Source organism: Telmatherina bonti (assembly GCF_933228915.1).
Source record: "Telmatherina bonti genome assembly, chromosome: 9".
In the NCBI taxonomy this organism is placed as follows: Eukaryota; Metazoa; Chordata; class Actinopteri; order Atheriniformes; family Telmatherinidae; genus Telmatherina; species Telmatherina bonti.
In genome coordinates this window covers 31032464-31057317 of record NC_136627.1, presented here as the reverse complement: position 1 = coordinate 31057317, position 24854 = coordinate 31032464, and the positions used below count along the sequence as shown (strand labels likewise).

General features: G+C 37.6%; 2 protein-coding genes and 1 long non-coding RNA gene across 3 annotated transcripts; all 3 read right to left on the bottom strand.

The window, feature by feature from the left end:
* Positions 1-5: 5 nt before the first annotated feature.
* On the bottom strand, positions 6-3157 carry LOC306760520. The gene is made up of 3 exons (XR_013771446.1): positions 3039-3157; positions 2210-2291; positions 6-2042 (listed from the first exon to the last, which is right to left on the bottom strand). It is a non-coding gene; the product is annotated as an uncharacterized lncRNA (long non-coding RNA).
* Positions 3158-7480: 4323 nt separating this feature from the next.
* On the bottom strand, positions 7481-8716 carry fam181b (family with sequence similarity 181 member B; the record flags this gene model as incomplete). Its single annotated transcript, XM_079247029.1, is given in 5 exon segments — positions 7481-8554; positions 8558-8569; positions 8573-8610; positions 8613-8683; positions 8685-8716. Coding segments are annotated over 5 exon segments (1227 nt in total).
* A 3052-nt stretch (positions 8717-11768) lies between these two features.
* On the bottom strand, positions 11769-24623 carry prcp (prolylcarboxypeptidase (angiotensinase C)). The gene is made up of 9 exons (XM_079246355.1): positions 24365-24623; positions 19299-19439; positions 19116-19217; positions 18729-18910; positions 18401-18558; positions 17029-17201; positions 14560-14727; positions 14257-14444; positions 11769-13117 (listed from the first exon to the last, which is right to left on the bottom strand). The coding sequence occupies exons 1-9, from the start codon at positions 24545-24547 to the stop codon at positions 12871-12873; spliced, it is 1542 nt and encodes a 513-aa protein (XP_079102481.1). The 5' UTR covers positions 24548-24623; the 3' UTR covers positions 11769-12870.
* Positions 24624-24854: the final 231 nt, after the last annotated feature.

Here is a 24854-nt window from a genome sequence, read left to right as displayed (position 1 = left end):
AATTATTCCAGTAAAAAAAAATTTTTTTTAAATCCATTGAGAATATGAAAGAAAGGTTTTATGACAGAAAATCTAAAATGTTTTCAGTTTTGGACTGATTTGGATCTAAGTTCAGCGATTCTTCCTTTTAATAATAGATCTCGCAATTTTAGATTTTTTTTTTATAATGAGAATAAAATAATTCTGATGGATTTTTTTTTATGCTGGTTTAGAAATTGATCAATAGTGAGAGTAAAAAAAAGACCCTCTTTCCCAATAACTTAAGAACTGCATAGTCTAGAACTTGAAAATATTATGTAAAATACAGAAATGGGCTCTTGAGGAAACAGCATCTAGGCTGTTGTTATCTGGCACAATTAACCATGTAGTGTGGAAAAATAAAAACGGTTCCTCTTATGAACACCAAATGTACATATTACAGATGTTTCATAAAAACCAAGAACAGACAATGGACAAAGTCTGCTATCCGATGGTTTAATCTGAGCATCTACAACAAACAATAGTCACCAAAATAACCCATAAAGTAATTGAAACTCATAAACTAGTCTTTCATTTTAATTGAAATGAACTTTGTCTTAAACAGTCAGTTGTGGTCAAAACACGAGTGAATTGACAACAACTGACTTTAAATGACTAACTTGCAAGAACGGAGGGTTCCCTTTTTCGTCGACATGAGGCAAACTTGTTTACTCTGTTGACATTCTTTTATTCAAACTTATAGGATATTGGAAGACATCACCATCACTTCTGCTATTTATGATATTCTTAAACCCTCATTTTTCTTACGTTGAACAAAACTGAGAAAAAAATAAAAAAGTATAAAAAAAAGCTTAATTTTTGGATAGTATTTGTAGTTCAGTCTGTCATCAAAATGGACTTCTGGGATACATTTTAAGTCACCAAAAATAGTTTACCTGAATAGTTCAGATGGTATTTTTCTCCATTTGATCCTGGATTAACTAAGGTTGTAAATTACTGAGTCCTGCACAGATGATCACAATATCATCAACATGCTCCTTTGAAAAAGGGATTACGCTACTGAGAACTTTAAAACCTTTCAACCTATTAAGTGCACGTTCAACAGGGACTTTGAGGTTTCTGGTGCAATGTGGTTTTGCTGCTCCATGCTCAGATAGTCCTTTGCAGGTTTGTGTAAAACCTGGAAGTGCCAAGGTCACTCCTGGAGGAAGCACATCCGTGTTGGGGAATCCATCACCTGCTAAAATCTGATCACCAGGAATCAGGTGACCCACAAAGCCACTGTTCTTTATGATAAACTCATCACTAGCATCAACACCAAACAACTTTGACACAAACATCACATAACCATTGGGGGCTATGCAATATAAGACTCTGTAGGTGTTAAGCGGTTTGTTGCTGTTGCATTTTTGTGGTAAGTCTTTTGCTTTTTTAACAAATATTTCCTTACAGTCTACAATACATGTTGCATGTGGATAATGGTCACTGAAACTTTGAGGTCTTATTCTTTTCAGTGTGCCTTTTGGTAACCAAGCGATCACATTTTCCTTCATAAACTTGGCAAGTATCGGTCTCCAGAGTGAAAAGACCTTGGCGCCTGTGCTCCTCCTGATGCCAAACCTTTTACTCAAGTCTCTGAATATCAAACCCAGACGAAGCTTCATTAGAACAAGTAGTAACTGATCATGAACAGCTAGCGCTGTGATCCTTTTCTGTGGGACAAGAGCTACAAGAGCATAAAATAGCTGCCAAAAACAGCAAACTCCTATCCCTGTTAATAACTTTGAATCTTCATTATTTAGGTTAGTGGCCGACAAGAATGGTAAAGGATCAGTTTGTGTTGCACAGTCTGACATCCACTTAGAGCAATAGTTGTGTTCTTCAGCAATAGCCTGGTCCTCTGACCTCCATACGCCCCTGTTACCCTCAAACAAAGGCATGAAAAAATCCAAATGATTGACATTTACTTCAATGGCAGGTTTGTCAGGCTCAACCCATGATGTGTTAACTGCAAGGGACTTCAGGCATCTTCTCTTTGGGGGGCCTTGACCAGACATCACATCCTAAGAAGAAGCAAAAAGAAAAACTTCATTGGATGCATTTATATTTTGCAAAAAGTCTAATCAAACTTATATGAACCCAAATATGAGTTGCTTTTTTTTTTTTTTTTTTTTTAACTTAGGCAATAAACTCTTTGTACCTCAAGACGAAAGTGAAGACTCATACTCACCCAATGATCCGAGCCTTTGTGAAATACTGGATATTGACTCTCGCTTGTTGGTTTTACCCTCCAGGATATGTATCTCACACACCTTGAATGTAGTAATTAATAAATCAATTTAAAAAAATAAATAAATAATCTGGATGAATAGGATATAACAAATAATACAATATTACTTAAAATTGAATATGTTGGTACATTTGAGTCTAATTTATTACCTAAAAATATCAGATCCTAAAAAATGTCTGTCCTATAATTACTAGTCTTAACTAGAAAATAAGGGTGTGCCATTTATCCAAAAGATATTCATCCTGAATGTTAGAGTAGAATAAATTCATTATAAGCCAGAAGGTACAATACTAAACATGACACACATGTTCTTGTTGGTGTAGCCCAGAAAATTATGTATTGCATGGCAAACACATATGCTGAACCCTTTGCATATATATCAGTATTACCAAAGTTTAACATCATAAAACCACATGGCCTTCAATCTCAGACAAAGCAGCAGGTTTATGATCAAATCCTGCTGATCAGTAAGGATGTGAAACAAGCTGAGCTCATGTTGGTGTGGAAGTTAAGTTTACAAATCTAAGTCAAATCTTAGGAACACTTGAACATGTAACTTTTATTCTGTTGTGTTATAAATTTCAGTAATGTGACACCATACCACAAAGCACTGCAGGATTTGTAGACAAACCAGCAAACAAAGCATAGAAAACAGCGTCGTACAACTCCATTTAAAGGAGATGAGGAAAAGTCTGTTAGCATGAGCTAGCGTAGCAATGTACAATAATAAAACGTCGATTTAAGTTAACAACCGTTCCCTCAAACTTACCGAACTGTTGCTGGGAATTAAGTCTTTTCTCTTAATACTTTCCAGCTGTTTCTTTTGAACTTTTTTTTGTCTTCGGGCTTCCAGGAAACCTGTGGAAACTGGACGGTGGCAGACAAGCATGTTTTCATACAGTAAAGGTCTGACTTCTCACATTCACTTCTTCTCTCTTGTTGAAGTTTGTCGCTACTGCTACAACAGTTAGATACTGCACAAGCTCTTCCATGTTTAGGAGACATTGTTTTAGTAAAATTAACAATACACAAAAAGTAAACCTTAAATTAAAAATAGAAAATACAACAACTCACTCCGAAGCCTCCGTAGCAATGGGAAACAACTTCCGGTTTCACAGGAAGCGAGTTTGTGTTTTGCTATATCCGGTCCGGTCAAACACGACAATACAATCTGGACTGAAAAGTTTTTATTATTTTTTTTAAATTATTATTATTATTTATAAAACCTTATTTCCATAGATCATATCAACTATATTAAGCTCTTCAAATCTGGACTAATTATGTTGTTTGTTTGTTTTTTTTATTTTTTATTTTTTTGTCTTTGTTTTGTTTTTGTTTAGCTTCGATAATATTAATATGTAGTTTAAATATATCTATTTATTGAATTTAGAAGGTTGACTATTTTATTTATTTATTTTTTAATCTGATATATTCACTTAGGATGAAAGTTTTCATTAGTGCATGAGCCGCTGGTGTTTACAATTTCCTTCGGGATTAATAAAGTATCTATCTATCTATCTGTCTATTTTATCAAGCAACACATTAACATTGAAATGAAATGAAAAATACTTTATTAATCTCCAAAGGCAACTTCAATATTGTAGTATATAATAATAATTAAATTGAGGAGGTCTTGTTGGTGATGGCTGCTGGCAGGAATGATCTTCTGTATCGTTCAGTCTTACATCGGACCTGAAGAAGCCTCTCACTGAACACACTTTGTTGTTTCATCACTGTTTTGTGGAGAGGGTGTGAAGAATCCTCCATCATCTTCATCAGCTCATGCAGCATTCTTCCTTGGACAATCAGCTCCAGCGGCTCCAGAGTTACTCCAAGCACAGAACCAGCTTTCTTGATCAGTTTGTTGATTCTCTTCAAGTCTCTGGTTCTGATGCTACTACCCCAGCAGATGGCTATGGCATAAGTTATTATTAACATAACATAACATTATTAACATTGTTGGCTTGCTATAGTGCCAGAAAGCACTTGTATTCTACACAGAATGTCAATTAATTAAAACACAGTTTATGATTTGTGAAACCGTTTATAAATTACTGAACATGTAAAAACTTCACATTTTAAAAATATTTAGCTCCACTGATCACCCCTTCCCCGGCTTTAAGAGTAGAAATCCCAGTGGCCTGCCACTCCGATGACAATTGTTAATGCCAGTGTTTCCCAACCCTGGATCACCCACAATCCTGCAGGTATGTTCTCCTGCTGAAACACACATGATGCAAACTAAATTGATTTCTGACAAACTCTACAAAAGTCTGCTATTGAGCCATTGATTTGAGTCAGATGTGTTGAAGCAGGGAAACATCAAAATTCTGCAGGACAGTGGGCTTAGAGCAGGGGTGTCAAACTACAGTCCTGGAGGGCCGGTATCCTGCAGGTTTTTGTTGTCTCCATGCTCCAACACACACCTGACCGACACTCAAACAGGTTGACAAGAAGCTGCTGGATCCAATGATTTGAATCAGCTGTGTTGGTGGAGGGAAACAACAAAAACCTGCCGGATTCTGGCCCTCGAGGACTGGATTCTGACACCCCTGGCTTAGAGGACTAATTAAATGCTGGAGAGGATCATATGAGCCCCATAGTGTTAGTAACCAATGCAATAGTGTAGTGAGTTCTGGCTAGTTCATAAAACGTAAAATAATGAAGACATTGTTCATATATCATACAAACTATCTGTAGTTTCACTTATGCAGCTTAGTTTTAAGAACATCATTTGGTCGATTCACTGGAAACGCATTTTATGATCAAATGCGTACAGCTATGTGGGAACAGGAAAAGTAACAAACAAGAGGAAAAAGCAACTCCAGAAAATCTGTTGCCCATGATTCTCAGTCCAATTTTTTGTCATTTTATATAGCTTAGCTTTTTCTCCCCATTTGCTTCCCATGTGATGGCTTCTTGGCTTCCAACGAGACTGTTTCTGATGAAGGTTCAGCCAGCAGTAAATGAATGATTTGAAGTTACAGATGCATTCTTCAAGCCCTGTGTTGGTTCTTTGCTGGTCTGTTTTTTTTTTTCCTATCTATTCATCACTTTCAAATACTGCTCATCTGCTGTAGATAGTCTTTCTTCTCTTTTCTTTCCTTTTTCTTTTTGCAATTTTAGATCAGTTGGTGCTATCCACTTCAGAAAATAGTGAAACGATTTTTACATTTGAAAGCCAGAACCATTTACAAAAAACAATATCTTCAAAGCAGAGTAAATATTACTATGAATATTTTCAATTTTATATTTTCTGCTGTTGGCAGTGAACACATTCAGTGCTGAGATTAGAAATTATATTAAACAACCAATCACTCCTATCTGAAGTTCAAAATTCTGGATGGATTTATTATGAAGCACATCTTAAGAACTACTTAGTTCTTGTCATGGAAATCAGCAATTAAATATTCAATCTGTTTTGCCTGGATGGGAGTGGCGGAAACAGGCTTTCCCATATAACATTACTGCCACCTAGTGTATTTGTTACACAAATGGATAAATGCCAGCAGTCCTCTGGACAGAATGTTTTTTGAAGACTAACTTATGGGACAGAAAACTTCTGGAAAAACTGAAAATTTCTCTCATCTTCTTCATTGATCAGCAAAGATTAGTCGAGTGTTAATATGATGCAGGTTTTAGGAGATATGTGAGCCACACATCCCTAAACCAAGCATGGTTCTTAAACTAAAATGGACATCTGTTTGCCTCAAAGTGTTGGGAAAAAAACAACACAAATAACTCAGCACAACATGTGAAGAGCTTTGTAATTTACTTTCACTAAAACTGAGTGAACTGGTCGTCACAGGGGGAAATCCTGCTGTGAAATGGCTTAGAAGATGTTTTTAATGGAGCTTGTTTAATATGTACATTTGTTTGCAGGGTAGAAAAAAGGTTTCCATTTGAATGACACTACATCATTATTTATGCTCTCTTCCAAACAATGTCCAAAAAATGTTTTTAACACAATCATTAAGAGTTTAACATGCAAACCTCATTAGATTGTCAACCCCAAGTTTTTGCACCACAAATGCACGTAAATGAATGAACCCCCACAGCCACCAGGGGGAGGAGATGATTTGTTCTGCAAATAACACTGAAGATTTTCTGTCATTAGATCTTTGGTGATATTTTCCATTTTCAAAAAACAAAGACACTGGATGGGACAATGTACTGGCATATTGGCCTTAATTCATTGAACAATGATGTAACATCTTTGCCACCTTGGATATTTTTCTTTCAAACTCAAGAACCTAAACAGGGATAATGATGCAAAAGGGGCCAAATATGCATGTTGTCAATTTCATACCTCAAGTTACATAAACAAGGTATTAATGTAGCACATGCCTTTCACCAGCTTGCTCTACATCCAAAAAAAATCTAAAATAACCCGCACAGCATTGTGTGTTTCCTTTGCTCTGATTGCTATTTCAGTGTAGACATGGACCATTTTCAATGCACCATTTTCACCTAGAGCCTCCCTACAATTGGATATCTACACATTGTCGAATAAAAAACAGAACAAACACAGTAATAAAGACCAGCTTTATTTTGTCGTATACAAGCGGTTGATCTGCCAGCTGAAAATCAATTCAGAGCAATAAAATTCTGTAAGGCAAACATGGCATCATACATAATTTCTGCAAAAAAAATTAGTCTTTCCTTTTTTGTTGTTGTTCCCATAGACTGTTAATGGAAGGATTGTAAAAGTGCATCTGTTGTTCTACACTATCAATCTATAAAATAAACAGATTATTAGGAGACTAATCCAATAACCACCTCTGCAGCTTCTGATTTCCCCATTTGGAAGATGTGAAATAGTGTAAACTAATAGTATTTGACCAATAATCCTTAATGCACCCCAAATTAGATGTATGTTTTGCTTAAACAGTCTAACTGTAAGCAGCGAATATTAGGAAATTTCACAAGTTAATTAATTCAACATTAAATAGAATAGATGGAAGTTAAAACTGTGAAATATATCAAAACTTAATCTGATCACCTCAAGAAGATTTTGACTTCTTTTTTAAAGTTTGACTCAGGGTATGATTACATGCACTTTTCACTGAGCAAAGATGCAATTGCATGTTTGTCAGCAACAGTATCACCTCCACAACAGATGTACATAATCAAACTGTCTCACACTAGAGTACTCTCAGACCTGGCTGCAATTTATCAGCTACTCATAAGTTTTTTCTAAATGTCAGATCATCATAGAGATGAATAACTAGTTCTGTTATAACCACCACTCAAATCATAGGTAACCTGAGGTACTGAGCAGTCTGTGAAGAAGTTTGGGAAAGTCAAAGTGCACAGTGCATTGTCATCCATGGCCCCAGAAGTGTCCTCAGACTGATAGTAGACAGGAGGCTGAGCTGGGCCTGTACTCAGGATCTCCCCTTGCTTTTTGGAGGGTCCTGAACAGCTAGTCCAGGGCTCAGAGTAGAAGAGACCACCAACCAAGTGGTGAGCATCATAAGATGAAGGATCCAGAACTCCCAGCTCTGGTTGTACCCGCAGAGGCATGCCTTGATAAAGGTCCTGGTCACTTATCATGTTGCTGTAATCAGGTCCCAAGAGTTCAAAGAACTCTGCAGCCTCAGGATTGCCTCGTTCCAAGTCCTTTAGTGTCATCCCAGATGTGGAGCTGACTTTGGAGCAGTTCGCAGGCTCGGTAAAGAAAGATGGAGGCAGATTGCGATGCCTCAGGGGTGGCTTCTTTGCTTTCTCCCCCCTTATGTCCTTCACCGGGCTGAAAAGAGCTGCCAGGCTCTTGCTCTGTAAGTTGGCCTGGACCCCATCACGCTTAGGCAGAGTTTTGCACTGCAAAGGGCTCGGCTGAGTCAAAGGGGAACCTTGTCTTTTTACTGGGGCTTCTGCCATGTTTCCCGATGTTATAATACCAGAGCACCGTTTGATCTGCTTCTGTAGATACTTCCGGTGGTTGACTTTCCTTTTGGATTTCACAGGCTTGTCCAGAGCCAACTTGATATTGCTGGAGGCTGAGTCTATAAAGCTCAGCAGGTCCCTAGTGGTCTCTTTGAAGTCCTCATCATTTTCTGCTTCACCCAGGAGACTCCCATCCATACTTTTTTCCACATCATATTCCATCACAGAACCAGGGAAGCAGAAACTCATGAACTGGGGGTTCATGATTGCAGTTTGAACAGCCATTACTTTGTTGAGCCCGGCGGCTACACCTGTGGCATCCACTGTGATCCCTGAACCAAAAGTTTCTTCAGAGCATGACTTCTTTTCCTTCCTGAGAAACTCTGGTTGCTGATGCTACTCCTGAAGTTGCTATAAACATTCCAGTGTAAAAGTGACGGGCTCTTCGGAAAGCAAGAGGATCTTTCAGGGGGCTGGACTGATGATGTCAGAACATCAAAGAGGAGGGGCAAAGGGACCGCAGGACTTAACTCTTTGCTTGTGCCCGACCACCTGCATCTAAGAGGGATTTGTCTGAAATTCCCTGCTGAGCTGAAGACAAAAACCTCTGTCAGAACTCTCCTCTTCTAGTTTGACTGTTTGTGTGTGCTGTGAAGCACAAAGGCTTTGATGAAACTGGAGGATATTACTGTAACAGTGAGAAGAAAAGCCTTCTAAGTCCTGAAGCATTTGTGCAAAGCAGAGCTGGAACACAAAGCTTTCTCTAATAAACTTAAAAAGTAAATGCAATTAAGCTTTTCTGGGGTTTTTTTTTTGTTTGGTTTTTTTTTGTTTATTTATATATTTTTGTTTGTATGTTTTTCATTATGTTAAAATAAACTTTCTCAATCACTAAGTTTCAGTAAATCCTAAATAAACAGATTTAAATAAAACTGATGAAAGAAAACAGCAGAATGAACTTAATTCTTGTTTGGTTTTTAAGTAAGTATAGAACCATTATTTCTTCTTTTGTGTTTCCTTTCTGAATGGCCAAATTAAAGTTATTTAATTACTGTTCATTTACGCACTTAAAAAAAAACCCCACCACAATCAAATCACAGCTTTACAGCTGTGAGAAAGACTTCTTTTCTGTGGGAAAATCTTTGTGCCCAAACAGATGCCAGTATTTGGGAGAATCCTCCCAACTGCTTGCTTGTGTCTTAATCTGCTCATGGCAAAAGTTGATTTCTAGTGCATTCCCAGGCCAGTGGGAATTTCTGCCCTGGTCTGACAACTATTATGGGCTGCCTTTGACATAAAGCCCTACAGGGTCTAAATAGCCTCTATTCTTCGTGCAGCACTGAAAGGGAGCTTTGTGCCAGAGATTCATTAAATTGCACCTCACAGCCCCTTCGTAAAATGGGTCTCAATAATGAACAGTCGATTTAACTAGAAAAGCTGCCGGAGCTGTTAAATTAAAGGGGAATAAAGTGCAGTTCAGGCTCAGTGTGCCAGAAGAAATGTTGACCTTAAGAAATCCTGGGTATGAAACTTCTGTTGTAAACAATAACTTATTTACAGGAAGTTTCTCCGCCAGTGAATACAAAGGAGGATGTGTCCAACAGCCACATGGTTGAGCTACCAGCACTTATCTGAATACAAAGTGGAATTTCAAGTGCAACTCGGTAATATTCAGTAATTGTTGCTCTTCATCTTTGAATATAGCTTTTAGGCATATTTTTCAGTTTCTATCCGTTCCATGGTTAGAGCATATAATATACATATATACATATATATACACATATTATATATTCACACATACACACATGTACATATATATACATATATATATATATATATATATATATATATATATATATATATATACATATATATCACATATATATATATATATATATATATATATATATATATATATATATATATATATATATATATATATCACACATATATACATATATATCATATATACATATATATATATATATACATATATATCACATATATATATATATATATATATATATATATATATATATATATATATATATATATATATCACACATATATACATATATATATATATATATATATATATATATACATATACATATATATCATTATATATATATATATATATATATATATATATATATATATATATATATATATATATATATATATTATATATATATTTTTTTTTTTTTTTTTTTTTTTTTTTTTTTTTAAGATGCAACCTAATGAGTGAAATGACAATAACTGATGATCTTTCCTCTAACAAAAGCCTGTGCTGAGATGAAGCACAAACTCATTTAAGTCTGAGAGATGATGATACTTGAAGGAAGTGGAAAATTCTTTCTTATGTTAATTGCTTGGAAGAACCGATGAAACTGATAACACTGATTATCTCTGAGTCAATACAAGACTGACGGCTGATTAGAAATGTAGGTGCTTTTCAGCACAACTGCTCATGTCAAAGGCTACTCTCTTTATTTGCACACTCAGTCATTAAATAATTTTTTTGATACTTAAAACCAAACATGAAGACTGTTTAACTGCATGTGCTTCATGTTATGCTATGCTAAACAAAATGACTTTAAAGTTCAAAACTTGATGAGAACAAAGTCTAAAGCTTAACTAGATATGTGTGCTGAAAAAGGAAAGCAGCAGCAGTGGTTTCGCAGCTTGTCCCAGATTGGGTGGAGGAGTACCGAGTTCTCTGTACCAGCAGCACAACTTTGGCAAAGTGACATCATCACAGTCATGGCAGGCATTGCCCCCTTTTTTCTAGTCAGGGGGTCTTGGCTTTTGTGCTGGTAGGTCATTCAAATCACAGAGCTTGACGCACAGATCCCGGAAACAAGTTTCTATTGTTGCATTAAGGCTGAGAGGGGATGGGCTGTTGCAGACCAACTCCAAAGACAGAAACCCAGAGTGGTTTAATCACGTTTTTCCACTTAAGATTTTATTTAAAATGTTTATTTTTGTGAAAATGTTTGTTTCAGCATAAACTGGAAATCACTAAACAATGGGCTGTTTTGTTTTTTTAACTTGAGGAAGAGATAAATGGATGTTTTACCTGTGATCTTTGGCATTTTTTCCCCTTTGATCTATATTGTTGAGATATTGTTTTTACCCCCCACATTCTCTGTTCAAGAGTTTACTTGTTCAGCAGCACCAACTCGAAAGGGGTGAGAAGGGGGTGCTCAAAACAACATGATGTGACATGCACAGGCTTAATCTCTTCCTAATAGTGTGTGGTCCCTGTCTGAGCAGGGACATACTCAAGAGGTTGAGGTTGAGCGAATACTATTAACATCTCTGATTGATGACGAATGTCAGGGACCCAAAGAGGGCTGGCAAAATGAATGACCTCTCTAAGTCCCGAGAAACATTTAAGGAGGGCATTAAATGGCAGAGGCTCCGTCCTCCCCCATGTTTAGCTGCATTTCTTTCCCCTGAGGTGTCTGAAATTCAGTCAAGCCTGCTTAAAAGTCCGTCTTTGTTTCCCCAAAGAAAATAAACTTGCATACCAGAGAAGGAAATGTTTCCCCATCTGCTTCACAGTCACGTAATGTCAGGAGCTTAAGGGTTAAAGAGGAAGCCAGAAAACACTAAAGACACATGGAGTGAAAAAAAGAACACTACAAAGCAAGAAAGCACATATTTATACAAATCCAAAGTTCTTTTTTCTTCTTATTTTCCCATTACGAGTTTTCTTATCTTAACAAAATAAAAAAAAAAAGGAACTTCAGGGTGAAGTACAAAAGGCCTCTGCATTCCTGCTGATTCTTGCATCATCTCACCACCTCACTCTTAACCTTCCATCAACCCTGCTCAACCTCTTCAGCACCACAGGAGTTGTATTAATAATATTGCTTGCAGGGGGGAACAAGCAGAGTCTACACAGGCTGCCTTGGTGCCACAATTTAGGGCTTTAATGGCAGCCAGTGAATTAATGCATGCCAGGGGGAATCCCACAGGTTGGTCCGCAGGGGTAAGGTCAGCAAGCGTAGCCGCAATAACCTCCCACCACTTACTTTATTGGCCTCCTCCGATTGGGTTTTTATTAAATCTCAAGCACGTGCGATTGTTCTTGCTGGGTGAAGTTTCAACTTTATGGCCTCATTTTTTTTCCCCTAAAACATGACAAAGAGTCTCCCACACAGAACAATGGCTCATCCATGTATGAGAGAAACACATTAAGGATTACATGTCTCCAGCTTTTAAATGAGTTTCATGGTAAGACATACGGATTGTCAAATGAATTTGCAGAAAATACAAATCTTAAAAAGCAACGTCTCTTCTGTGAATGAAAAAGTTTAATGGTAAACTCAATGCAGTGGAAATCTTCAGATGAGGGATTTGAAAGTAAATAAAGATAAGTAAACGTGTCAATAAGAAAGATAAGTTTATATTTGATTTTCCTGATCACAGGTCTTGTCGGTAAATCATTAGCAGCAGTTGTTTTTTTTTTGCTGATCTTAGTGGAACATCTTGCCACAAAACTCATGATTATTAGTTTGTCTTAAATAAATGGAGTGTCTTTAAACAGGTGAAATAGTCTTTTGATTAGCCAGCACCAAACACAGCAACCTGAGTATGATTCAAATGTGGACAAACTTTGGTTTGGGAGACAGAAAAAACTGAAGAAAAAAAACAAACATCTCAAGCAAATTAAAGCTAAATCCCTGACTACATAAACATCCTGGTCAGGGAGAAGTTTGCAACTTTGTGTTTTTGGTGACAGCTGCTTCAGTTGTTTCTCTAGCTTGTTTGATCCACTCCCGAAACAACTTCAGCTCTAAAGCCCGGGCAGTCCGGACTGAAGGCGGGTCAAGTTTGTTGCTGTAGCGGAGGTCCAAATGATGGGCTCCATCAGGAATCATAATGGAAACCAGAGAATCTGATATGTTGTGAGTCACTCCTCCAGCTGACCATGGATCGAGGCCTCCGTTACTGGATTACAACAGAGACACGTGCAGTGAGAAGGACACAGAAAACGCAAACATATTCCCAAGAAATACTAACAGCTGACTGTTTTAAATAATGAAACCCCTTATTTGTAATGACAAAAATTGTGAAAATACTTCAAATATATTGAATTTAAAACAAGAAAATGTTTTAAAACTTGCTATGTTGCATTACCTTTTTTATGATTTCTAAAAACGCTTTAATATTTGAGAACATTTTTTTTTTTTTTTGAGCCAGTTATTTTTAATGAGAAGCCTTGTCATTTTGGCACCAAGTCCATTTCCTCATGGAGCCATGCTTGTAGAATACGTGCAAAATGTGCTTTGGCTTTGTCTTGCTTAAAACAAGCAAGGTCTTAACTGGAAACTTAATGGGAGGCTTTAAAACATAAACAAAGCATTGATTTTTCTACTTTGCTAATCTTAAATGGACTCTGTGCTGAAAACATATCTTGATATAATTTGTATGAGGGTTATTTTCTTTACATGACACGCTTTAAATTTGTATTTGTGAATGATGAACTGTAATAGTTCACACTGGTCTTTAGAGGTGCCTTTGGAGCTATGCAGTTTTTCCCACTGCTGGTTATTAATGCAGTCCTGCAGGAAGGCTTGAAGATCCCAACCGTCATGCTGCTTTTGGTTCTTTATTAAATAAATACAACGCAGATGTTGAAACCACTAATTTGTTGCAGCTTAAACATTTTTAAATGAACCACTTCTTAATTTCTGCTCTAACAGTTACATTTCTACACATGGCTTTGACATTTCAGTCAAATGGTCTGAACTTTGTTCTCTTGAACCAGCATACAAACTATCACGGCGTCTAAACTGTCGAAAACACTACAGCTCAAATTTCTGACAAAATTGTTTTTTTGTTTTGTTTTTTTTATTATTTCAACAACAAATAAAAGAAATAGGACATTAAAGCACAAAGTATAGAAAGGTTTTGCAGCATCAAAATCACCTGCATGCCAGGTAGCTACCTCTATTAGCTACTTATCGTCATCAGAAATCTTGATTTGGCTTCAATAAACTTAAAATGTTAAATTAAAATCTGCTGTGAAATTGATCTCTCAGCTAGACAAACTCATCGATATTCTACCTACATCTCACAATGCTTACCTGAAGATGATGTTGCTATGAGAGGCGATCTCCTTCCCCCCATAGACAGTGGCAGCCCAGTCAGCCCGCGGTCTGACACCAAACATGGCATTACACTCGTCCGAGAAGGCCTGGAAGTTCCACCCTTCAGGCTCAAACATGTCCTGCACACCATTTGTGCACATGGGCATCACCATCTCTGTGCAGGCCTGGGGATGACGGATTGAGCACATATTTACTCTGACAGGTAAAGCTGCCCACTGACACCTCTGTGCATCAATTCATTCAGCATGACAAAGCTGATCCCTGCACCGTTCAATGCACCTGGTACGTCCAGCCCAGTGCTCCGAGGCTGCTAGTTGCGGTTTGAGATGTGTTGAGACAAGAAGAGCTTCCTGTGTAGTTATAGTAGACTTTTGCAGCTTGAGAGACGCCGTGCAGCAGCTGGTCATCGGACACAGTGGAATTGAAACCAAGATATTTGCACACCACCTTTAAAACAAAATATTCAGACAAACAATTGCAGCAAAGTTTTGGCAAACTATGACATTTATTAAAACCTTTGTGGAGGATGAAAACTAAATATCCTATTCTGTTCATGCAAAGTTGTTTACAAGACTAGAGGTTGCTTTCTTGGTACCCATAAAGTGTGTTTCCACATAAAAAGCTGTGGCGCCTAATTTGCATATGAAATTCCCTGGAATGAACTTGGATTTATTGCTCTAATCTTGGCAATAAAGAAAAAAAAACAACAATTTATTTAAACGCAACAATCTGAATGATTTAACATTTAAGGGTTTGGTTGTCATTGCTGCTCTTTTGTGTGACCACTGCCGATTTCTCACAATTAATAGCATGAATGATAAATATTTGTATTTCAGCTCTTGTTTGATTTCTGTGTGTTGTTATGGTTGCAGAGGCAGAATTGGCAGTGGCTGTTGTTCTGCACTCTTTGTGAAGCAGTGAAACTGGGCTCTCTTGTTAGGAGGTTGGAGGGGAGCTGCACCAGTGTGGAGTTTGTTACTAAGGCTTTTGTTTATGGGTTGGGGAGGAGTTGGTGGTCGATGGATGAGGAGGGCCACAGACATGTCCAACCAAAGATTTATACTGTGAAGAAAAAAAAAAGAGACTGCAATAGCTCCAAAGCATCTTCTCCTTACTTTTCAGATAGGATTAGGCTTATACATTCATCTCTGCCAACAGATTTCCCTCCTCTAAGCCTTCAATACCCCGTTCTCACACTCACTCAGATAATCACATTAGCTTTGTCATTAAAAAAGCTCCTCTTTGCACCCACTGCCTAAACCGCTTAAACAACCCATAGGGGTCGCATACATTAAAGGCGACGAGCCAACAAACTCAAAGTGACCATTTAGTGTTTATTTCACACGATGAAACATGACGCTCATCAATCTATTCATCGGCTTAATAATAAATAACAAAAATGTATCACACCGGTGGAAGAAAGAGATTCCTGTGAGGGCCTCTCAAGAGAAAGTCCAGAGAAAACAGCAGAGTTCGGTATGTACACGTGACATGCCAAGCTGACTGGCAGAATACACTGCACCAAGTCAATCAGCCCGTGGAAACAGCGGCTGTGCTGCCACCAGCTCATTTACATGAAAGAAAAGGACATCTTGTAATGTTGACAACAGTAAAGTCCAGCAAAGAAAAACAGTTCTTCCTTCAGCGCCACTGCATGCCTTCTAATGTTATTATGATTACTGTCTCCCAGCGAGTGTATAATTTAGCATTTGTTTTTGTGCCATCCAAAAAGAGACACTTGTTAAATGCCTTAAGAGCTGCACTGTGCAAATGTCCTCCTTCTGTGGCGCCATGTGAGACTCCTAACAGGAACAACTCAGAGATCTGATGGAGAAGCAGTGGTACGACAGAAGGCAGGAATGGCGAGTTACTTATTGTTACTCTTCTAAAGAATACTTGCGTTTCAAAAGAAACTAGATCCTTATGAATATTAATGAAGTTAATTGACAGCTGTTGTAAACAAAAGCTTGGAAGAGCACAACAAACACTTGTGATACAATTGGCTGAATGGCACATTCGTTAAGGACAGGTCGTCAGGCTGTCAGACTAAACTAGACGCTGAAAGAAAGATTAACAAAATTCAAAGTTGTGTTATGGTTAAAAAAAAAAAACTTTTAATAGAGTTATATACACATTATTCATTAACTAGGACCGTTTCCACCACAGAAGTGAGGTCTAAAACAGAGTTCTGGGGGAGATATTACTCCACATCCCCTCCTCGTAAAACATTCCTGCTAAAGAGGCACAAGCAACGCTCGAGAAATGACCTGGAACACGAGGTGTTGCTTTCAGCTCTGTACATCATCTCATATCTAATATCCACCATAGCTGACTACATGCCAAAGTCTCCTTGGACAAGACACTGAACCTCGTATTGCTCCTCCGATTCCCATCGAGGTATGAGCGTGTGTGTCAATGGGTGACTGTGGCTTAGTGCAAAGCGCTTTGGGTGGTCGGCATGACTGGAAAAGTGATACATAAGTGCAAGTTCATTTACCAACTATAAGTTTTACCACAGGAATAGCTGTGATGTGCATGTGCAGACATTCACACATGCTATGATCAGATGGGTAGAGTTAGGGTGCACCACTGGCTGCAGCGGTCAAGCTCCAGAAGGAATAAGAGGGGGAAAGATTGCTCATTGTGAACAGAAGGAAGTTCAAGGCAAACACTTATTGTCAAAATGTCCCACAACAAGCTCAACTGCAGCAACAATATGCTGATTTGAATCACTGTGGTCGTACGTACCTGGATTGGCCAGCGAGGCAGTGGTTGGAGGAAATTGGCTTCGTATGGGTAGTCCACCATCGCCATATTAACCCAAGTCTCCTGAAGCCAGTTCTTAAAAATGATGGTATCCATCTTATTTTTTAGAGGGGAACATAAACTGAACTCTTCAGACAGCCACCGAAGACCAGATGCTGTCAGAGAAGAAGATAGAAAATGGTTCAAAATTAATTAATTATGAATAATTACTTAATGCAAACCACTATTTTAGGTCTACTTCAAATAGTAGCAGCTGACACAGAGTCCCAACGGTCATTAATATGTTGAGTTTTACCTAACACAGGTGAACTCACCAGATCTTTGGATTATAAAGACAAGGTTCAACAATTAATTTCAGCTTTATTTGTACAGCGCCACTTCACAACAATGTCGTCTCACGGCACTTTACAGACTCATCAGTTCAAGCCAGTTCATACATAGCCTCACAGAAACCATCCGATTGCTTGTACATAAAACAATCGTCATGAATTAATATAAAGAATTCCACTGCAGCTTGTGTGTTCGCCAGCTCCAAAACATGCTCTGCCTGACACCTTTGCTGCTTATATGTTATTAGAAATTTCAACAGAATAAGAAACATGTCTTCCCTTGATTTTTATCATTCAGCTTTGGAGATTAGGAAGCTGCAGTAAGAGGGTGGTTGAAGAGGTTGAAAGTGACTTGTTACTCTTACACAGCAACCTTAGATAAAATATTTTAGCTTTAATTTACAGGTTCATTCATTTTCATCTGTAATTACCTAATCACTTATAACCCATTAAAAACAACCTTTTTCTGTGTATTTTCAGATAAACATCTACATATTTTATACCACTAAAGACTTAATAAGTGTAATCATGCTATGTTCATATCTTCCATCATGTTATTAATCTTACTGCAGTTATTAGTGTGAGAAACTCCAGAAAACAAAGAGTTAAAATTGTTCCACGACAGAAAAAAGCATTTACTAGTGAGCTTTCACATAAAGCATAATCTCTTTAAGCCTCTTCTCCCCTGATGAATCATTCAAATGCCAAAACCCATTTATTAACAGCTTAATATCATTAACAAATTGGCTTAATGCATTCATTCAAAATAATAAGTTCATTAAAAAGAAAATTTATTCGGGTTTTTCAAAGCAGCCCTTGTAAGTAGTGAAAACAAGTACCACAAAGCCTTTGTAAATAGTTCAATAACATTTATTCCCTTATAAAAGGCTCTAGAAATTAGCATCAGTTCTCTTATATCATGCTAATATTATGATTGGAATCGCAAGTATCTATTGATGATAGAATTTTTTTTTACAGTAAAAGCAAAAAACAAAAAATCAGAGCATCATTACAACAGGACTTACCAGTGGAAGAGACATTATTAATAGCCTCCCATGATCTTCGGATGTTTGCGTCACAGTTAGAGCCACTTCTGGCAAAGTCTTGTGTTACTATTTTGTAGAAGTCTCCACATGGCACCATCCCAGGGAACTGCCATATGGGTGCAGAGGCAGCCAGAGCTCTGAAATACAAGTCAAAGACTTTCCACTCAAAACACATGCAAACCATGCAGCCAATAAACTGCGTCATCTCCAAAAAATATCCTTGAGAATTTATTTGCTGGAACAAAACTGCAATATACTGTAACAATCAAGGTTTTGTGTGTGTGTATTGTATGCGCAAATATCTTACCCAACAACTACACTGGGGTATTTCATTCGGAGCCAGGCAGAAAGCATCCCTCCGTAGGAACCTCCGATTGCGATGGCGGGGCTGTGCTGAGCCCCGGGTAAGGTTTTCTTGAGGGTTTGAATCAGAACTGCAAAATCTGCAAGAGCCTGCTCTGATGTCAGGTAGTTCAAATGTTTGCTGTCCTGCAAAATATAATGTGTAGTCTGTCACCCAGCTGCAAGTTACTAATAGCTTCAGACAATACATACCAGAGTATCAGACAGTGTCATTAAAAGAGACTTATGTAATATTATATCAATAAGAAAAAAAATGTCTGAAAAAAACATGGAAATACACACTAGATCATTCTGATTAATTGTGCACTTGTGACTATGCATCTTTACTCACACTGTAAGAATCTTGTCCAAACGGCAAAGATTCTCCATAGTAACGATGCTCTGCAAAAACAAGCATGGCACCCAACTCCTCCACAACTTCCCACATGAAACCCTGAGGCAGAATCAGAAATGTCTTCCATTAGACTGAGGATTTTGTGCAATTTAGATAAACGGAGCACAGCTGGAACTTTACAGTGTTGTTGCAGAACCAAGTGATGTCGCCTTCATTTCCTGTGTAGAATAAAATGGGTCCATCAGGCTGCTGCCAGTGTTTGTCAGCCACAAGGTATCTCTGTTTGAAGGTCCTATCTTCAAGAAATCCAAAATGATCGATCTGTAGGATACATAAACAGGATAAAGATTAGATCATCCCTGATGTTTACATGGATAAAAAGCTTTTAACACTGACTTTCTACACGATTCCTGAATATGAAAGGCTAATGCCTGAGTATCTGAGCAGGGATGAGCAAGCATGGTTGTGCCCCCCAAAGTGGTAAATTTCCTTAAAGACTAAGGACTGTAGATGGGCTTTCCCTAATTTCATGTGTTTCAAAAGCAGGAACTGAACAAAGTTGACAGCTGGATATCTATATTATAACCCTGAAATAATATAATCTCCCTGCTCAGACAGTATTACTAAGAGTACTACCAGGCTTATGCCTGCAGCACTGTCCCGACAGATAAAGCATCTTCCTCTACTTATTCATCCGTTCATAATATCTACCATTTAAAATGATCTATAAAAGCTTATGCAAATGTTTTTAACACAATGTTGAACTATGATTATTCCTCCAAGAATCAGTGAGTGGGAGAAAAGCCTGTACACAACGTGCATCTGAAACACACTTCCTTCTCTACACTGTGTTTGAGTATTGCAGGCATTCCTGCAGCCTGACACACAGCAGCACATGATAGGTATATTTAAACACTTCATCTGACTAATTTGCCTAATCTTCAGGATTTTGGAGCCCAAGGGAAATACAGAAAACCCCAGTGAGATTAAACCTTTTGGCTTCTTGAAAAAAATCCTGAAGTGTAAATTATTTCTGACAGATATCAGTTTAGCAAGATGTTCACAGCAAAATGATAACTTGCATCTCTTCTCCCATAGCAATGACAGAAAGTTAAGTATTGCAGGACAACTTCTTTATTGCATGTAATGGTTCACAGCACATAAGGATCCATGCAAGACAGTTTAACATAAAAACTCAGAGAAAACCTTGCTGTGGGGCCACCTTCACTTCAATAAGATAAACATATGGAGTTTAGACTCAGTCATAATCTGACAAAAATAAACAAACAAAATAAATGACAAATTCTGCTGAACATATATTTTTTAAATAAATCAATTAATCAATATTGAGAAGATGCATTTAAGTGACATTTTGGCATAACCTCCAACTAAACAATTGAGATTAGTGTTAACGGTCCGATTTAATTCTTCTGTGTTTTTTCCTCTATTTTTTCCATCTCTATTCGTTTCATAAAGTGTCTGTAAGTTTGTTTTTTCAAACTACAACAATCCTTTTTGAGCATTAACACCAAAGAGCACCAGAAACTGCATTCATCTATGAAAGTTAAATGTGGGAGTCATCTAGATTGAAACCCCGCAGTAATCTCCCTTTTAACCACAAAGCAATTTTTCTACTAAATTAGAGCCCAGTGATGTGAAATCTAAAATAAAACTAATCTAATCTCAGTAGGAGACTGTTTTTGGGAGGTAATGGGCCACACTTGTAAACAAAAATTGAACACATGAATCAGAGGATGGCACTTTGGGGGATTCACTTCATTCTGCATACGGGTGTGTTAGACTTGGGTGTGAGTGCTGAATACATGGCTCTGTGCCAATTACAGCATTGTAAAATGGCAGTGCTAATGTTGGATTCTTGGTTAATTAGCCCCAATTTGTATCCAAAAAATGCTGGAGCAAGTTTAAGGGATGCCACATTAGTTCCACTTTGAAAATCCACTCTGATTATCCTTTCATAAAACCTCAGGGATTCTGGGTTGTCTTCCTCTTTCAAGAATTTTTCTTGCGTTCTTTCCTGAACAAAGGCAGAGAGAAACAGCAGCTTCACACAGAAGACAAGTCTGTGAGGCTTCTGCAGTTGTCCGGCCCTTGAAAACAGCCCCGGCACTTAATGCAAAAATGTTTCTGTGTTGTTTTTCCCCAGTGCCGCTCTTTCCCCCCCGCTTGATGGATACAAAGAAGGCAGCATTTTTATGAGCCAATGACAGCAAAAAGATTCTGGGGCCTCAGTGTGTTCATTCAAGCCTCGACTCCTTCACACTTGGCAGTGCTTTTAAAGGCGAGGGGACTATGAGACAGTTTAAAGGAAAAGTTCAGCACTTTGGCAGCAGAGAACATTTCAGTAACGTTGGTCTCTCAACATTTAACATTAGAGTTTTGACAAAGAATTTGAGCATCTTTGTACACTTTATAGTTGCATCATTTGCACAGATTTAGCATTGTCAATTTTGTTTTGGCCCAAATATTTATCTAAACCAAATTGTTCAAATTTAGAAATTAAAATATTTAGATATTTAAAGACCAAAACTTCCAATAAATAGTAATAATAAAAAAATAAATAAATAAATAAAAAAAAAGGCTTAATATTGAAAGTGATTCAGCTCAAATTTTGCCAGTAATTATATCTGGTCAGTATGCACATCACAGAAACCTGTGACGGAGGTTTCATAACAGACCTACACTCTGATGAGTAGCGCCACCATGTGGCTGCAGCAGGCAGCACCTCAGAAGTTGGCTTCATCTTAAATTCAGTAAATATGCTGCACATCATCTACAAGAGGCTGCATAATCTGTTCTCAGTAAATGGAGATATGAAGGAAACATCTGAATCACAATCTCCAGTGAACTGCAGCAGTTAATCTGAAGGATGCTGAAGGACACTTCCATTCATTGTCTCGAGAGGATGTCCTGACGATGTCCACTGGACCACTTGGTGTTTTCTTCATAGCAGTTAGGAATAAGAAGTGTTAAGAAAAAAAAAAAAAAAAGAAAAAAAGAGCTAAATGATAAATGATTGTTTTGAGGAAGCAGACTTGCCACCACAACCTGAAGGGGCTTTAATTGTTTGGACTTGTCAAGAAGAGGCATACAATATATTGTAGATGGGCAAACGGAAACCAACATGAGACACGACTGGGGGCATAAAAAAGGGAGGAAATGGTTTTAATCTTCTTGTCAGCTCTGTTGATTAGGCAGGATGCTGGGGGCTGGAACAGGTGTGGAGCATTGTCCTCAAATCCAAACACTTTTCAGTGCATCAACACTAAATAGTATGTCAGTATTCCCACGGTTAATGTTTTTCTCAGTTAATTAGTACATTACTCTTTTACTAAATCAGTAAATTAGTTAAAGCAGTTCTGCAGTGCTTGAGCATTTCCGGCAACGTTAACAGCTTAGAAAACTCCCTGAAGTTTCACCTTCTTATGTTTCCACCAATTACTCTGTAACACCACTAAAAGGCACAGTACAGACTGTGTCAAATTACTTTGGTCTGCTGAGAAGTCTTGTTCCTGTGGTAACAAGTCGGACTTTTTGAAAGTGCATACAAAACTGTCAAAGATCTTAGTCAGCAGGAAAGTGTGTTAACTCATTACCTTGCATTGAACAGGAAGCTGCAGAGAAGCTTTGATTTTTGCTGGTATTGATTCTGTAAAGTTTGTGGACGTTGACTAAAAGGATGGGAGACTATTGTTCCAAAGGATTTTCCTTTATTGATGTTTTTTTATGATCTAGTGGTTGAGAGAATTGTCAATCCAATCCAAAATTTTACCATAGATGATCAGTGTGCAGAGGCTCAGTGACTGTGAAGAACAGGTCTGAAAATTCATATAATTTACATGCTAATCAGCCCATTCAGTAATCCATCATGACTGCTGATTGGGGGCATTGTCTCTGTCTTGGGAAAAAAAAGTTTTCATCATATTATAATCATTCATCCGAATGATTTGCAACAATTTTTCCCACCCAGGATACAAATAAACATTTTTTAACGTAATCATGTTTGAAAATAGTAAAACAAATATTTAAAAAAGGAAAAGAAAATGAAAAACAACAGATGGAATTGCAGTGAATTAAAGAGAATATGCTCAAATATTTATTAAAAATAAATATTAAATGTATCAAACAAAAAGTCTGTCAATTTAAAAATTAAAATAAAACCTGAAGCCATAAAGTAACAAAGAATTCACAGTCTAACATGCATCTTACTCCTCAAACAAAACAAAGATGGTTTAAAAGGGAGTCTACACCATGTTTCCATCTGTATTTGCTCAAATTATTATATTCATTTTGTTGCTCAGTTTGTTAAACTGACTTCATGGATTATGAAGTTTTCAGTTTGTTCTTAGGTTTTTTGTTACTATTGTGTGGGGAAAGCTTATTTGAATTTACCAAAAAAAAAACAAAAAAAAAAAACAAAACAGAAATCAACCACAAAACAAGTCAAAAATTTTTTTTTTTGTCCAAGAACATCTTCATCTTCAGTCGAGCACAAATCAGTGCCCTATACACATCTTACAGGCATCGGCTTTTTGTTTTGACTACACTAGTTGCTGCATTGTGTACCATGGCATTCAGCTCAACCTGCAGTTGGAATCTCCATGAAGTAACAATAAAGAGAAAATGTAAAGGCTGAATGAAGATCTTTCAAACCCCCATGAGGTAAAATGTTTCATGTTCACTGGGCCCCGGAGACCTCTTGAGGCACAGGGCCAGGAAGGATGGCTACAGATCTGCTGGCAGGAACAGAGCTAATTGTGATGGTTTTCCCTTCACTACAGGAAGCCAGATGAAAACACCTATTGTCTGCAGATACAACGCATGAACTTCTATACAAGTAAGTGCAGTGGAAATTTTAGAAAGAGCAAGTGGTTAAGTCATTGCTACACTGCAAACAATGAAGCAAAGTAATATAGTAGAAAATATGAGTGATTAAAATGATCCCAACAACATATGTTTTCTGAAAATCCTGCATTGTGCCAAACCTACTCTAATCATACAGTATTTATCAGATGATTCACACTATTTCTAATTTAAAATAATAAGACAACTTATCTCCCAAAAGATCTAGTAAATTTGGTTTTAAGGTACAAATCAAGCATTAAAGCAGAAGTGAAAGTAAGAATTAAGAGGAAGAAAGCTGTGAAAAATCATCCTTATGTAAGTCTGTTTTAAAAACGCGTATGACTCTAACATATATAAATTTAAAAGGTAAACTTTTAACTCACCTTCTGGTCAATATAAAATGTTTCATAGCTGACGGGGGGCTCGCTGGAGTAACGTAGAAACCTCCGCTGGAGTAAATGGGTAAGTTGTGATTTGAAGGCGGTCACGTGTAAACAAGCAAAACACAACATTATAATGCAGGTAGCTGCAACTCTTCCAAAAATCTGCGCCCTCTCTGTAGCCATCACTCAGTTGCTGTTAAACGCAGTTTTCAACCAAATGATCTTTGGCAGCAGATGATCTTCGTTTGCAAAAGGAAGAGGATACTTGTCTCGTCTGAGAGGAAGTGAGATTCCCCTTTCAGCAGCTCCAACGAGGTGTTGCCACTCAGCTTCTGAGCTAAATTTAGCACGACAGTTGCGACAGTGTACTGGCAAACCAGGACGCATCAGGCTGAAAGTTTTCCCACGATTATACAACTTAAACTCTAGTCACTCAGGTGTGTATACAAGCAGGGGACTGCTCTTGTTGCGGATCGCTCGCAATGGCTGA